This window comes from Lingula anatina, chromosome 1, assembly GCF_051362555.1.
Source record: "Lingula anatina isolate TDL-2025a chromosome 1, LinAna3.0, whole genome shotgun sequence".
Classification (NCBI taxonomy): Eukaryota; Metazoa; Brachiopoda; class Lingulata; order Lingulida; family Lingulidae; genus Lingula; species Lingula anatina.
Window position 1 is genome coordinate 41463270 of NC_141767.1, and position 17016 is coordinate 41480285.

General features: G+C 34.9%; 2 protein-coding genes across 2 annotated transcripts; one reads left to right on the forward strand and one right to left on the reverse strand.

Annotated features, from left to right (window-relative positions):
- Window positions 1-41: 41 nt before the first annotated feature.
- LOC106175621 (ciliary microtubule-associated protein 2) lies at window positions 42-4564 on the reverse strand. Its single transcript, XM_013557710.2, has 10 exons — window positions 4336-4564; window positions 3811-3898; window positions 3400-3570; window positions 3026-3148; window positions 2620-2757; window positions 2300-2443; window positions 1989-2156; window positions 1582-1710; window positions 1244-1368; window positions 42-1018 (listed from the first exon to the last, which is right to left on the reverse strand). Exons 1-10 carry the CDS (start codon window positions 4383-4385, stop codon window positions 883-885), a joined length of 1272 nt encoding a protein of 423 aa, XP_013413164.2. The 5' UTR covers window positions 4386-4564; the 3' UTR covers window positions 42-882.
- A 229-nt stretch (window positions 4565-4793) lies between these two features.
- On the forward strand, window positions 4794-16664 carry LOC106175633 (dihydropyrimidine dehydrogenase [NADP(+)]). The gene is made up of 23 exons (XM_013557737.3): window positions 4794-4998; window positions 7643-7753; window positions 7969-8051; window positions 8580-8667; window positions 8759-8920; window positions 9238-9434; window positions 9743-9824; window positions 10258-10348; window positions 10564-10671; window positions 10995-11164; window positions 11378-11588; window positions 11724-11908; window positions 12044-12259; window positions 12444-12608; window positions 12796-12864; window positions 13075-13158; window positions 13378-13498; window positions 13698-13960; window positions 14135-14311; window positions 14517-14663; window positions 14864-14947; window positions 15067-15178; window positions 15407-16664. The coding sequence occupies exons 1-23, from the start codon at window positions 4963-4965 to the stop codon at window positions 15550-15552; spliced, it is 3108 nt and encodes a 1035-aa protein (XP_013413191.2). The 5' UTR covers window positions 4794-4962; the 3' UTR covers window positions 15553-16664.
- The last annotated feature ends 352 nt before the right edge of the window (window positions 16665-17016 follow it).

Here is a 17016-nt window from a genome sequence, read left to right on the forward strand (position 1 = left end):
TGGCATGAAGCTTCTATATTTTAAAACATTGAAATGCAAAATACCAGTGATTACTACGTTTTATTAGTTTGCCTCGATATATTTACACATTGAAGCAAATCCATACCTTTGCATATGCAAACCAGTGTATATGCTGCACAAAGGTGCCAGTTGTAATTTGAAATCTTGATTATGCAGCATCAAAGATAATTGCACAAAGTTCCTTTCCTATTATTATGCAACAGAATAAATGCCAATGATTATGTTTCAAAGGAAAGGACATTGAGCAATGCAGAAAACCACTAGAAAAATACAGGCAAGTTCATGAACAACTGAAGTCATAATTTTACGAAACAAATTGTAGAGATACCTATTGAGCACATATAGCATTAGCAAAATATGAAATATATATACTTATATATACACAAGCTACTTTTATCACAGAAAACTGAATTATCAAATGATACAAGTAGATAAAAGCTAGCAAAATAGAAACTGTTGAGCAAAATATTACTTACTCCAACACTATATGACTGTGTTATTCTTCATGCAGATTGTCATGCTCACATCGGTGGTTTTAAAGAGATTCAATTATTCCACAATTCACATAATAATATTGTAAAAAAAATATTGTGGAATGCATTGGTTACTTTCAGCAGCATAGAACTGAGTTCCTTTTTATATCCCTTTGAAATAAAAAATGTCACCAAAATCTCTTCTCAGGTAATTCTTTTTGCCTGTTTTGACCACCTATTTAGTAGTGCATGCACTTGTATTTGTACATATTGAGCAGAAGGCAGCTTTGATTTCTCAATCCACGCCATTCTATGTCAACCCCCAAAAATGGCTATCTGCCGCCATCAGTTCATTTAACAGTATTTGGACTGTGAACAGTCCCACAGCTTATGCAACAGTTACTGCCTTCTTTTTTGAAAACTGCATGTGCATATCTGTTTTGGTCATGTAATCGTCTGGCTTCTCTGGCGGTATGATAAATACTCTCTCCTTTAAAGGGACATCTTTGGCTCTTAACCTCTCCCTGTAAGGTAAGTGTGAAAAGCCCATTAAGAAAAGTGCTCTGGTTAGAGATTACAGTAAATAACATAAGCAGCATGACTACAGATTCTTTACTACAAATGTAGGCACCACCTTTTTCAAGCAATTTGCTGATATGAAATGCATAACAACTCACTTTTTGAGTTTGAAAATAAAATAAATCACACTGATCTATTCACAGAGTAAACAATATAACATGAATGCTTACTTTAAGAACTGTTCCCTCTTCAATGATATTTTTCCTGACTTTGATTTAAATACACTCTCATGTCCATTTACATGCTGTGCCTCTTCCCATTTTTGGACATCATAACGACCTGCACCAACAGGATTCTACATTGGAGAAAACATAATCATATAAACATATTATACATATTTAAGTGTTATTTATTTATGTTTATGGTCATATCCAAGTTCCATTACAGTGCTCTTTAACAGAAACAAAATGAAAGGAACATTTTATTGCATATTAAAACAAAGTTCACTACATTTTATAGCTACTGAAATCGTACAATATCAAAAATATCAGACAAAAGTAAAACTCACAAAGTTTCGTGTGAAAAATTTCTGTGCCATTCTGTCATCTCTCCTAGCAGATGACAAGAAGCCAGGGGAATTGTGAGCCTGAGGCTTGGAAATTTCTTTAGCATTATAAGCTCCTGGTCCAGGGGCACCCTACAATGTAAACATCACGTGAAAAAAAAATTACATGTAGCACAAGGTGATGTTGTGGGTCATTTATGAATTAATTTTTAGACATTTTTTCTTTTTAGTACAAAGATTCAAATAGTTGGGATGTATCACAGCAATAACACACAATCTAACAGACTTCAGTACTATGCTAAAATCTTTATTTAACCTGGATCATCACCAGATGATCAATACTTGAGTACATATTCAAATATCTCTTACTATGAGTATGTTTTCCTAATTACAAAAGACTGAAAATTTACCATTTCTTTTGGACATTGTGACAGGGTGGAAACTAGTATTCTCTCTGATGGTTTGTCTGGGTGCTGCTGCACTTTGCCCATCTTTCCATGTTTCTTCTTATGTATAGTTCCCCAGTCATCCACGAATGATTTCAAATCATACTGACCAGGGCCAAGTGTATGCCACGTCTGGATAGAAAAGAACATATGACACAGATGATTATAATTATGAACATTTTCAAAATGCTCTGTATCTATATAATATATACATTTATCAGTATTATTATGAAATTGTTTTAAATGACTGTGATGCAAAGTGAGCAATGACTTACTGGTACTGCCAAGTGACCAGTGGTGATTGGCTTATTTCTTTGTCCAGAGAAAAGATCATATGGTCCACGAAGACTGGTCACTTTCCTTTCAAGCTGTTTTGTGAAGCTTTCAAAATTATAACTACCTGGTCCTAAATCTGAGCCCTGTGGGTGAAAGATATGTAAAATGAGTAAAGTAAAAATAATATCCAAAATAAAAAAACAAAAATACCTCTAGGTACAAAGGTGCAGCGTAAGGGGTTCAAAAATGATTTACATTACGCAGTCAAGTAATCATCATTTAACAATTATCTTAATATAAAACAATATAAAATACTGACCACTAAGGGCAATGATCTTGGCATAGAGGACACAGCATCCAGCATTCCTACTGTACTTGTGGATGCCATTTCCTTCTGTTCTAAGGCTGCATGTGGAACTCCCCCAATACCATATGTGCCAGGACCAGGGGTAGCATTCTATACATATATAAAATGATGTATCATATGCAAGATCAATCATATGTTGTTTTTTTTAATCAAGCAATAACCAGTTCAAGATATCACAAAACTCAATTTATTAATTCAATGAAAGTAATCATAAGTTGCAAATATGATATGAAATATGATTTGTAAACAGATAATTTTTTCAAGACATTATTGAACCATATCATCTGCAAATCAAAGATGGTTTTTAATCAGCATTTAACAGCACCTTTGTGCATACAAACATTTTATGTATACTTACAGTGACAGTATTTCTAAATCTTGGTTCTTTCGTTGCACAAATGCCATAAATACTTCTTGGTCTTTCATCTGATGTTTCCAAAAAGTCTTTGATATTGTATGTTCCTGGGGCAAGTTTTCTTTTCTGTAAGAACAGGTTTAAAGAAAATTAAAATTAGACAAAATCACAGCAACACCACCAATCATGCATTCTCCTAATTTATATGAGATTTTCCTGCCAAAATGTATTTTTCCTCAAAAAAAAAAAATAAAAAAATAAATAAATAATATAAATAAATATATTTGCTCCTACTCACTTTCGATAATTGTACATAAGCACTGTACGAACATAATTTTGCCACTTGAGAAGACAAACAGAAAAAAAGAACAACTCACCAAAAGTCTTTTTAGTTCCCACTGTTCTTTATGCAGTAGATGTGGCATTGCAGCCATTCTTTGTACTTCATACTGCCTTGCCCAGCCAGGACCAGATGCTCTCTCCTCCACAGACTTGGGTGAGAAACCACCAACTTCAACAGCATATTTCCCAGGCCCTCTTGTCCTGTTCTAAAATATACAAAAACAAGGTATTAATAAACTATTTGTATTAAAAATAGTAAAATAATGTGCATTAAACATGTTTTTAACATATAGAAATATAGATATATTCAAGCTTTTTACATATAATTTTGGCATCAATTGGAAAGCAATAACTAGTGTCAAATTGCTTTTGGTAAACTTTAAATGTAAAAAAAGAATAGCATTGTCCTAAATCATGAAACATAAGGGACATAAAAATTCCCTTACCAATGATTCCATGGACACTCTGCAGTATGGTGTCTGAGTGAAAGTACCAGGCATCTTATTCTTAGGATGGACAGCAGACACATCAAACCTAGAATGCAATATGAAATGAATTAAACATATCATGTACACAGATATTTTTTGATGGATTTATAATTAATTTTGTGGTGCAGGCTGTTTACCCGTGAGATATTATGTTTTTAAACTATAATGAACATCTTATTAAATGGCTTTATTTAATTTATTCTCTCTCTCTCTCTCTCTCTCTCTGTGTGTGTGTGTGTGTGTGTGTGTGTTTGTTCGTCTGTCTGTCTGCCTGACCGTCTGCGTGTGCGTGTAATTACCGGTAATTAAAGACAAATTCACAATAACCATCAGAGTAATGTCTGTCAAGGCTTCCAGTGCAGAGCGTTCAACAATCCTCGTATCATTGGTCAAGGACAAAATCGCCTATACATCATATTTCAATGCAAGACATTTCTATCTTACTGCTTACTGCTACTGTATATCTCCTACAGAAATCAGTACCTTGCTGTTTGTGTCCCGAAGGGAGCTCCTTTGTATTTCTTCTCTGCCATTCTACTTGTTTAATGTGGTTCCTGCAACGATGGACTAAATAAAGACCGTCTCTTTAGGCCCCCAATCGCCCTGACTGATACATCTGTCAGTGGCAAAAATCTCGTAAAGTATCGATTACCATGTGTCTATGTTCAGCTTGGCCGCTCGATGTCCGTCACATGGCAACGAGGAAGCCTTTACTCTCTAAACCTTGTAAATGTTTTATTAAATATAACACCGCTTGTTAGAATTTTGTGATCAATATATAGAAACAGAGTAATAATATTTATTTTTTATATTTCTAACATACCATCACTGATAGTTTGTGAAAATTTAAAGAGAGTATACAGTAGAAGTTCTACAATGTGATGATTTGTAGCTACTACGGCATGTCTCAGAATTATTACTAAAATATGGAACGGCACCGAACTCAGGTAGCAACAATGTTTGTAAACGTGATATAATACGGAAGAGTCTCATTTTTATATGTTTTGGCTTGATTATAATTACAAATATTTACAATTTAGATTTTAGTGACATAACGTCCATTCCGGGTGACGGTAATAATAATCTACAGTATCCTACATACCCGAACTAATGGCCCAGTTAACAAGGGACGTTGCAGATATAGAGGTATGTATTGATGGATTTTAAACTTTTTGGAAATTATAGCACCAAAAAAAAGAAGAAAAAATATTTCAAGTGGGTGACTGCGTTTGCTGGAACTGCTGCATCGTTAAAACGCGAAACGGTTATTGTGCTACAACATGTTCTGTGCAACCTACATGTACGATGTTTACCTCAGACTTTACCTTAGATTCTGCTAAGGGTCAGCGCCCGCGTTAAGTGCACATAAGTATCAAGTAAGGCCGTGAACTAAGTTCACTGCTGGGGACAATTTCTAAAAAATTCAGAAACCTTCTTCTAAGGGTCAGCGCCCGCGTTAAGTGCATATAAGTATCAAGTAAGGCCGTGAACTAAGTCAACTGCTGGGGACAATTTCTAAAAATTCAAAAGCCTTCAGCAGAAAAGCATTTTTGAAAGTTAAATTTAAACATCTGATTTAAGTTAAAGCAATAATAACTCTTCGTTTCGGCCAAAAAATGAATTTTCCTGGAGTAAACAACAATTTTCCCATACTTACCAATGGTTAATGAATCCATTTTTACATTCAAAGTTAGTCCCTGGTTTTTTTCTAAAAAGTTTGGTTTTTTGTTAAAATCTCTTAAGAGATTTTAACAGAGTATAGACATCAATGGAGGTCACGTAGTCTAAAGACAAGTTCAGATATCAGAATAATAGCTTTAACTGCTGTTTTTGTGGTAAAACAGAATAAATTATATTTCTATGAGTTATTCACAAGGTTTTTATTGTGAAATATAGATCTCATACGAAGAGTTATTATCCCTTTAAGGGGATTTATTATTATTATTATTTTATTTGTGTATTATTATAAAATTATTTCACATCTTATTTGCATTGGAATGAATTGATTTTTGAAGATTAATAAATTAAGCCACATGTAAGATTTTGTACATGTAATGTAATGTACAAGGCCAATAATTTTGTTTACTAGTTTACACAATAGAAGGGACCTACTTAATTTTAAAAGCATATCATGCTAGGATGCAATTAAGTTCTTTTCCAGCATTCGATTAAAGTACAGTATACTGTGCACTGTAGCTGGTATCTAAAAAGCTAGATACATCTTGAGAGTCATTGGCTTCTTATTTTGATTCTAACACCACTACATGTATAATTACTATCAATTTCATTTTCTACCTTTTTCAATGTGCATAGTGGTATCCCCTAAGTTACTGCATTATGTGCACCTGTTTGGCCCCTTCTTCAGCATTTGTAGAGAATACCAGACAGGTTTGCCAGAGGCAGAAAATGACCCAGAAAATAGTTTTTATCAATAAAAATGTTGCAGATTTATTCAGATAAATAATGCATATCCATATCATTTCATTTGCAGCAAGAAATATGTTACATTTACTGGAGTCTAAATGCAAATTAAATATTCACAAGTCCAGATTGATGAGGTTTTGTACATAATAATTATAATATTTTTAAAACAATAAGCTGGTTCTAATGGATGAAAATAATAATATTAAACATTGCAAGAGTTGTTTTAATTCATATTTCTTTAGGTCACAAAATTTGGATTTTTGTCAGTATGGAATTGAGTGTTTATTATTTTGTGTTAAAGCATGTGTAAAATGTTTGATTAAAATCAGCATAGGAAATCAGAGTGAGTGTAACATCTCAAATGTTAGCCTTGACCTTTAAGCATCTGATGTGGGAATGGAGAAATTAAACAATTCCACTTGCCTGGCTATTTATCTTCTTGTACTTGTAGAAAACAAGTTAATATGAAACTTCTGTTTGAGTATTATTTTGGCCTAATTTCATTCAGATTTGGGTGTAGAAGGTGTGTTTAGACATGTGGCTGTGTTCCATGTTGCATAATCTTCCAACCAAGGAATTGAAAATAACCCCAATTTGGCTTCATCAAGCTTACCTCCCATTCTTTATCTGCACACATTTCTAATCAGTTACAGGTACCTTCCAGTTTATACCGGTCAGTTCCTGAGATATTTCATAATTCAAACTTTATGTGAGCAAAAGGTTGTTGAAGTTAGAAGGAGACGTAACTTATAAGAACTTAATAATTGATTTTGAAGGAATGGAAATAGAAAGGCTAGTTATCATTGGCTTCAGTAGATAAGTAAATATTATATATGCCTTGGTTGTTGGAAATGTATATGCTTCTGCACTCTGGCAACTCCTTATCAACCCTGATAAGACTGTTTGTATTCGTTAGTTTGTCCCAAAGTTGACTTGCAGCCATTAAGTTGAACCAGAAACACACTTGCAGGGCCTCATTAATCTCTGTTTGTTGCAAGCTCTAGCAGTTTATATTCAGCTGGTTTTTATATTTGGATTTAGTGGTAATAAAACATCTTGCACCATTGCTGGTAAAGCAATATAAAAAATTAGCATGGCAGTTGTAAGAATATTTCTCTATTCTAATCTTTATAATTGAAATATGAATAATTATGTAGCAACTAATTATGGTTGTTGCTATTGACTATTGCTGACCATCAATGTAATTCTGTGTGCAGATGGAACCCCTTAATGTTGAATTTTAGACAAAATTGTATTGTTTTGTTTTCTGCAAGTAGAAATTTTGTAACATTAAAAATGACATCCAGTTTTTCCAAGAAGATAGTACTTATTGGTCATTTTTGTTATCATTTTATCTAATTTTCAGAACTTGCTTGCTCTGAACCCCAGGGTGAGTAAGCATGCCAGCCTCAAGTCCTCCTCAGCCACAAAGAAAACCAAGCAGCACTGGAAGAGGAACCAAGAGAAGGGCTGCTCGGTAAGGAAGATAAGATGGTAGCATCTGATTGTGAACAACAAGTAACCATTCTTTAAGCAATTTATATGTAGTGATTTTTTTCTTTTTCATTTTTACGGAATGGTACCTTTTATTATTAATTTATTTATTTATAATTATATATTTTTGTTATATATATTTCTTTTTGGAATGCTGAAATTTTGCTTTTTAATACAAAAGGATTTTTTTGTTTCTAGACATGTTCAACACTGGAAAATAACTTTGATGACATCAAGCACACAACTTTGAGTGAAAGGGGTGCTTTGAGAGAAGCAGCCAGGTAATAATGGCTTCTTATCACATGCTAGTTCATGTACATTTTTAAAATTGACTTGTACATAGAGCCCTGTGATTAATAGTGGTACCTACTGGCAAGCAGTTTCACTTGCTGGCACATTCAAAGCACTGTTAACATACAACAACTGTATTACATTCTAAAACAAAAGCATCCAAAATTATGGCCACCTGCAAAATTCTTTATCCAATTTACAGAGAAGCAGTGTATATTTATTGAATTTCTTTAGTTAATCATGACATCTTGTAGAAGAAACTGAGACAAACATGAGTTGTTGATTCAAGTATTGCTGTTGTGGAAATTGTGTGGTTTTGGTTTTAACTAAGCCCCAAACTGTTTACTTTCAGATGGTGTTGTTTTGAAAATACTGGGTGTTGAAGATGTACAACTAAATTTTTAACTTAGGTTCAGTTTTCTTGGCAAAGTTGAAAATTCATTCTGAGCAGTATTCATTGTAAATTTAATATGATTTGCATATAAATATGTAATAAACTTTACTGATGCACTTTTTAGATGTCTGAAATGTGCAGATGCCCCTTGCCAGAAAAGCTGCCCAACACAACTGGACATCAAGTACTTCATCACCAGTATTGCCAACAAAGTAAGTGCACACAGCTTATCTGGACATTCAGCACAATATTTGCTATGTAAGAGGGTGTAAAATATGTAAGTGTCATCAATCTATGTTCCAGAACTACTATGGAGCTGCCAAGGCTATCCTGTCAGACAACCCACTGGGTTTAAGTTGTGGCATGGTGTGTCCAACCAGTGACTTGTGTGTGGGTGGATGTAACCTGTATGCTTCTGAAGAGGGACCCATCAATATTGGGGGCTTGCAGCAGTTTGCTGTGGAGGTAAAGCCAGTGTTCTTGCTTGTTGGGTAAAAAAAGGCTTGAAATGTTTTTAATTTTAAAAACTTTTTTATTTATAATGATTTTCAAAAATGTATTGAACCTGAATATTATTTAGGCATTAATGTATTTTATCAATAACAATTTCTTTTTTGAAGGAAGCATGTATAATGGATGAATAGATATTTATATAGATGTAAATATATGTTATATATATATATAGAAATTAATTGATTTGTTCTCAGCCTTAATCCTGGGATCTTTAATTGGTTGATAAAGAGAAAATGAACATATATTTTCTGTGGCCATATTTTGGCTAGGTGTTCAAGGACATGAAGATTCCCCAGATCAGAGATCCCAGCCTTCCAGCCTTGGAACAGTTACCAAGCAGTTATCATGAGAAGATTGCTCTAATGGGCTGTGGCCCTGCAAGTATCAGCTGTGCTACTTTCTTAGCCAGGATGGGATACTCTGATATTACCATCTTTGAGAAACAGAAATATATCGGTGGATTAAGGTATTGATTAATAAGATGTGAGATATGTTTCTGAAAATTTGCAGTATTTAGCACTTTTTTGCATTGTTTCTGATAACAATAATATATGGTGTGCTTTGGTTTATGTGATCTCTATGCATTTTGAAAAGGTTGTAAGAAAGGGTTTTTTCAAGGCTTTGCATGCTATAAAATGGTTCATACATGGTGGGGATTGCATGGAGAAAAATGTGCAAGCATTGTATTTGGCAGTGTACTTTTGCATGGACAGGAAAGTATTTTCCATGGCCCGGGTGTTGGTTGCTACTCCCTTGAAAACTTTTTGTTTTCAGCTCCTCTGAGATTCCTCAGTATCGCCTGCCTTATGAAGTGATTGATTTTGAAATTCAACTCATGAGGGACCTAGGTGTTAAGGTATTATAGGAGCTTGGCTTCTTTACATGACATTTTGGTTTTTTGAGTAAAGATTTTATTTGAAAGTTTATAAATTTTTTTGGCCTAGCTACTGCACACTGACTATTGATGAATGCAATTAGATTAACAGACTGACATGCCTCATCTTGTTTCCAACCACCAGCATTTGTGTATTCTACTTAATGCCAGGAGGAAGAGTGTTATTCTGATTGCATTCAGTAAATGTCCCTGTGGAGTCAGTGGGCAGTAGCTAGTTGCTAAAATTTGTTGTGAACGGTCCCTTATATCTGTGTGCTTTATTCATAACATAAGCTTTCAGTGTTGTTTATTAACAATTTCCGCACTTTTGTTGTTTTGGTCTTATTGTGATTTTATTAATCCTGTATTTTAGCATTCTTCAGTTTCTTTGATCTGTATAACATGTATTGCGTAGATTGTGTGTGACACCCCTTTGAGTGCTTCCAATGGATTCACAATCCAATCCTTGAAGGAAGATGGATACAAAGTCATTTTCTTGGGAATGGGTAATTTCTCTTTCTCTGTTTCAAGCACATAAATCTGGCAAAACAAACATCTTTTCTTTTTGTTAGGCATGTAACTATTAAAACACTTTTTTTTCGAAATATTGCTTTCTACATTTGGTAAAATTGACACTAATTTTTTGTATTGTTATGTACATATGTTAATTGATAAGACAAATTTGAAGTTTCAAATACATTATAAAATTGTGAAATTTTAGGTTTACCAAACCCAAAGAAAATTCCAATATTTGATGGTTTAACAGAGGACATGGGATTCTACACATCAAAAAGTTTTCTCCCAAAAGTAGCTGCTGCCAGCAAACCTGGTAAATTTATTTCTTTAAGGGAGTGTTTCATACAGTATTCTTTTAAACATTAAAATTAATTGCACAAAGACTTTGATGAATAGTTTTTCATGTATGCTCTCATTTCATATTGTGCAGCAAGATCTTATATTATTAGAGTTGATAGCAAACGGGGTGCACTTAGCTTGTTCTGAATATCTCTTAAACCTGTGACAATCAGGCTGACAGCTGTTACATTTTCCCCCTGAAAACTAGATTTATCTTAGTTTCCCTTACTTTTCTTATTGTGGTATGGAATGGGTGAACTTTGGTAAAAAGTTAAAATTACAATTCACTATTTCAAGGAATGTGTGCATGTAAATCCCAGCTTCCAAGTCTCCATGGCAACGTCATAGTCCTCGGAGCTGGTGACACAGCATTTGACTGTGCCACCTCTGCCCTGCGATGTGGAGCAAGAAAAGTGTTTGTTATCTTCCGCAAGGGCTTCACCAACATCAGAGCTGTACCTGAAGAGGTGGGTTTTATTCTCATCCATGAACTGTATAAACCCTATCATAAGCAGCTGGTTGAATATATGGATGTTATAGACATCAGAAAATTTTTTGACCATCTTAGCTCCCCATTGTGTTCTTTTAATCAACCTATTTATCCAATTAGAAAGATATTCTACATATTGCATGAGGCGATATTAATTTTGTGAAAAAAAGCATGACAATTCATCCTGCAGATGGACTTGGCCAAGGAAGAAAAGTGTGAGTTCCTCCCGTTCCATGCCCCTGCTGAAGTGACAGTGAAGAATGGTAGAATCACAGGAATGCAGTTCTACCGCACTGAACAGGATGAAGATGGGAACTGGGTGGAGGACAAGGAACAGACAGTGAGGCTGAAGACAGACTTTGTCATCTCTGCATTTGGGTCAGGACTCACTGAAGATGATGGTGAGGCACAGCTTTAGAGTAGATTAGCTATTTATAAGTTGTTATATTCCAATAATTATTTCAGCAAAGAGTATTCCATACATAGATAAGTACTAATATAATAATAGGTGGTTGAATTGACATATTCTGTTTCAGTGATCAAAGCCATGTCACCCATTAAGTTCAACCGCTGGGGTCTCCCTGAAGTGGATCCAGAAAGCATGGCATGCTCTGAGCCAGGAGTTTACTGTGGTGGAGATTTAGCAGGAGTGGCTCAGACTACTGTGGAGTCTACAAATGATGGGAAGCAAGCGTCATGGCACATACATAAGTACCTGCAGGTGAGAAGATTGTTGAGTTTATGAATTGTAGCTTTAGTTCTTATTTGTTCCTTCATACATTAATTTCAGTGTAATATTATCAATATTTCAAGTATAACTGTAACTTTTTTTAGTTCTGTCTCAATTTTATTACAGTCCCTGGCAGGTGTGTTGATCCCAGCTGAACCTGCACTCCCCAAGTTCTACACTCCCATTGACTTGGTGGATGTCAGCGTGGAAATGTGTGGGCTGAAATTTGTTAACCCATTTGGCCTGGCAAGTGCTCCTCCAACCACCAGTGCTCCCATGATACGCAGGGCATTTGAACAAGGATGGGGATTTGCTTTAACAAAGACATATGCACTGGACAAGGTAAAGTCACAAAATGCTCTATTATGTTTCATTTTCAATAATAAGGTTTTCTGGGGGAAATTTATAAGATATGTGTATGTACATTTTAGGAAAGAACATCTGAAGTCATCCCAATTGTGGAGAAAGAACATGTTTTCTGTATATGCAGTGTCATTCCCATGTTTACTGTCACATTTCATACTAGGACATTGTGACCAATGTGTCTCCCAGAATTGTTCGTGGCACCACCTCTGGCCATATATATGGTCCAGGACAGGGAGCCTTCCTGAATATCGAGTTGATTAGTGAGAAGACTGCTGCATACTGGTGCCAGACTGTCACTGAACTCAAGAAAGACTTTCCTGATAGGGTATGTATGGACTTCTCTTCCTTGACAGTTTGCAGGCAGGACTGTTTGTATTAATCAAAGCTGATGTAAAAATTGTAATGACTTCTCCTTATTATGATAGAATAAAAGATTCAATAAAAAATTAACCTTTTTTTCTTACAATAAATAGTAGGGGTTCATGTAATGAATTCCTTTTGTATGTTTTCAGATTATCATTGCAAGTATTATGTGCAGCTACAATAAGGAAGACTGGTGCAAGCTAGCTAAGATGTCTGAGGTGGGTTGGTCTGTAATAACCAATTGTCTTTGGCATTACTTGTAATGAAGTGAGAAACAACACCCAAATCACTCTGTATATATTTTCAGTTGTGACATTATACCCTTTCCCCTGAATGATACTTAAATTAGAACATAGCAGATTTTACAAATGAGGTTATTGAAAAAATGACATCCATTAACTGTATTTTTAATTGTCTGTTATTTTTAGGAAGCAGGTGCTGATGCATTGGAGCTGAATTTATCTTGTCCTCATGGCATGGGAGAGCGTGGCATGGGCCTGGCATGTGGACAGGTGAGTTACCCTTATTGTCCTTATGACAAAGGGGTGCATGGCTTGGGTCTGGCATAATGATAGATAATTATCTTTTGCTTGCAGGGTGACACTGTTAACCATTTATTCAAAACTGGACTTAAAATTTATAAAAAAAAAAAACTAGATTTTTTTCCACAATAAAAAATATAATTGGAGTTTCAGTCCTTTGTCATAAATGGTTGTCTTTTTACATTCTAGGATCCAGAACTCGTTCGTAACATCTGTCGCTGGGTTCACGGTGTTGTGAAGATACCTTTCTTTGCAAAGATGACACCAAATATCACAAATATTGTGGACATAGCAAGAGCTGCTAAAGAAGGTATGTATTGATGGATTTATTAAATGAGTTAATACAAAAACGTGAAAAACTATTACCTATAACTTAATATCAAAATGGATGTTTTACTGCTATATTTTCAGATGATTTGGGGACACCTAAGGGCATGATTTTTTATCCTCTTACAATTGTCATAAATCGGTCATTTCTGAAATTTGCAATGAATTATATGTTATTTTAGGTAATGCTGATGGAGTCACTGCCACTAACACTGTATCTGGTCTGATGGGGATAAAGATGGATGCTGGTGGATGGCCACGTGTTGGAAAGGAAAAGAGAACCACTTACGGAGGTGTATCAGGCAATGCCATTCGCCCCATTGCTTTGCGTGCTGTGTCCGCTATTGCCAATGCATTGCCAGGCTTTCCTATTCTTGCCACTGGAGGGATTGATTCAGCAGATGCAGGGATGCAGTTCTTGTATGCAGGGGCATCAGTACTGCAGGTGAGTTTGTCTTTTAGGACAAAGAGATTGAGATCTCTATTCTTGCTTTTAGTCTAGAAATGGCTTGGCAAGAGATAGAAATTTAGCAAATAGTTTAAGTCATAATTGTCAGTATTCTGTTGTATACTGGGTATAATATAATGATTATTGATCACCTTTTTTATTTGTCCCCAGGTTTGCAGTGCTGTCCAGAACCAGGACTTCACATTGATTGACGATTATGTTACTGGATTGAAAGCCCTGTTGTATCTACAGAGCTTGGATCTGAAGGACTGGGAAGGTCAAAGTCCACCAACCCCTGTCCACCAGCTGGGAAAACCTGTGTTGAAGGTGGCAGACATCATTGGGAAGGTAATATACATGCATGCACACATATATGTGCTCACATGCAGACAACATGCTCACTCATGCACATGCTATGTCTTAATGCTGTTAAGGTGATCATCACCACACTACCAGCCTGCAACCCCTGTCAGTTGATCAAATCATATGAGAGGAACATACTTGTATTGTGATATAAACTCTGTGTGTCTAATACTCCATTTTTGATCCTCAGACTTTGCCTAACTTTGGTCCTTACAAGAAGCAGAAGATGTCAGTTTTTGCTGAGGAGAAGAGGAAAATTGATCTTTTGGATGAGGAGTTTTTGCCACCACCTATCAGACCAGCAAACAGCCCAAAGGGAGCAGTTCCCACTGTTCAAGTAAGTAAGGGGAGAAGTTACAAGATAACACAATTTCAGTCGTTAAAGTAGAGAGTCTTTTTAGAATAATATTAGGTAGTCCAGTTGACTACATCTATACTAAAAAAAGTTAGATGTTATAATTCATTATACCATAGATCTCTTCAAAATATTTTATTTAAAGTGTAACCTTTTATTCATATAATGTATTCTGACTACAGGACATGATAGGCAAAGCTCTTCCCATGATTGGTGCTTACAGTGATCTGGACAACAAGCAGCAGTCTGTGGCCAGTATAATACAGGTGATTAAAATAGCATTCCTTAATTGAATACAGGTTAATTTCTCCGCCTTCAATTAGTTATCCTCATTGAGATGAGTGGTGGACTCGTGTTTTCTGACACATAATAATTTCTGTTCCAGGAGATGTGTATCAACTGTGGCAAGTGTTATATGACTTGTAATGACTCTGGTTACCAGGCCATTACCTTTGATCCAGAGACTCATCTGCCTAAAGTAACAGATGACTGCACTGGTAAGACTTAGGCCAGATATACATCATGTTTATTGCACATTGGGTCATTTTGTAATATATGTCTTGTGTGTAATTTAGTTGTAAAGGATAAGTTATTATGTTGTTTTTGATGGTCAGTATTGAAATGGAATTGCCTCTCGTGAGATCTTGTTTGACATACAAGTTACTGGTCATTATACTGTTTTTGCTGACCAGCAAAAGAAGTTGACTCATTGTTTTGTGTTTCAGGCTGCACCCTTTGTGTATCAGTGTGTCCCATCATTGATTGCATCAAGATGGTTCCTCGTGTCACCCCCTACATCCCAAAGAGAGGGATTCCGCTGAATGCTGGAGGGAGTGGGGAGACCAACACCCCACCCATTACTGTGCACTAAATGGGAGATAACTCTGGCTTAAGGTTACATTATCACTGCTAAGACTGCACCATTTATATTATGGCTATGCAAAGTTTAAAGACAGTAAATGTATGAAAAAAAGTTGAAGAATTGTCTGTCACCATATGCTCTTAGGTCTACCTCGTCCTATAGTCAGTACTATCACTTGCTGTTTGTTGAAGAACATATTTTGGAATAGGGAAGTTTGCATTAGGGGACCAGTCTTCTATAACATGCACATGACACACAAAGATCATTGAAGAATATTCTTATGTATATTATGCCAATTTATATGGAATTGATATATTTCTTTTCATAGTTTAGTGAGTTTTTTTTTTCTTAGATTGCAAGTTTATTGAATGCTCAGGCAAGGCTTGTAGGACACTGAGACACTGGGTTCTAAAAAGAAGTGCCATATGATTAATTTTAATGCTTAACAGGTGCTAAAATGGGATAAGTTTATTAAACGCCAAAGTATATAGTGGTGCAGCACTACTGAATACATTTGTATTTTAGAGTATTTATTGGATTTATTCATATACAGAACTTTTATTTTACATATGATCAATAAGTACTTATAGGCTGATCTAGAATATATTTTAATTTTTGCATTATTGTTATTATGATAATCATATATACATTTGGTATTAATCATTATATGTATTTGTTCTGAAATGATTACTTCACATATCAAACACTGGTTTTCCTAAATTCTATAAAAATTTTGCACATGTATGCACTTGATATCCAGACATTTTATTTTTTACAATTAATCAAATTATGATGCTTATTATTATGAAAATTACTGTTTAGTTATAGTATGATTTTATTTTAGAAGGAAAGGGGGCTAAGGTCAAATATGGATAAAGTAAAAACCCACCCTATCCCCACCTTTCCACATAGTTGTTTTAATATTGGATAGCAGCAAGCCTTGTGTGACCGATTTTTACAATAATCACTGCCTCGCCTCAGGACTGTAGAGAATCAAAATAGAGTGATAATGTATGTGATTGCAGATTCATTACCATTAGGTCATATATTTCTTACATATCACAGCAATAAAATGTAGACACATAATAAAACTGAAATAAAAAAAGGCGATCTGTTCCTTATGTAACTGTGTTTTTATGTATATGGTATTGGAGTTTGCCATCAACAAGGAAATGAGAGACTGTAATTCTTCTGTATTTAATACAGTTCATTTTATTTTTTATGGCATCCATGCTGCACATTTCGATTGCATTGAGGATAATTTGTGTTTGTGATAATTTTTTGATTAGAAATATATATCAGTCTAAGACGAAGAAATTTATAGTTTATTTTTTAATTTTGTACATAAAATAGCGTTTGTATTAGTACATTTTTATCCATGATTGCTCTCAGACAAAAAGTTTTATTACCTGAATAGCACTCGGGGAGCACAACCTCTGCCAAGACAAATAAGTAATTACTTATTTATTTATT

Excerpts from the sequence above, each read along its gene's own strand:
- LOC106175621 (XM_013557710.2), bottom strand. The coding sequence starts at position 4,385 with ATGGCAGAGAAGAAATACAAAGGAGCTCCCTTCGGGACACAAACAGCA. Across the intron at positions 3,899-4,335 it reads TTCGGGACACAAACAGCAAG|GTTTGATGTGTCTGCTGTCC; the intron begins GTACTGATTTCT and ends ATTGCATTCTAG. Across the intron at positions 1,369-1,581 it reads AATTTTTCACACGAAACTTT|AATCCTGTTGGTGCAGGTCG; the intron begins GTGAGTTTTACT and ends TCTCCAATGTAG.
- LOC106175633 (XM_013557737.3), top strand. The coding sequence starts at position 4,963 with ATGGCCCAGTTAACAAGGGACGTTGCAGATATAGAG. Across the intron at positions 8,921-9,237 it reads TGCAGCAGTTTGCTGTGGAG|GTGTTCAAGGACATGAAGAT; the intron begins GTAAAGCCAGTG and ends TATTTTGGCTAG. Across the intron at positions 9,825-10,257 it reads TGAGGGACCTAGGTGTTAAG|ATTGTGTGTGACACCCCTTT; the intron begins GTATTATAGGAG and ends TGTATTGCGTAG.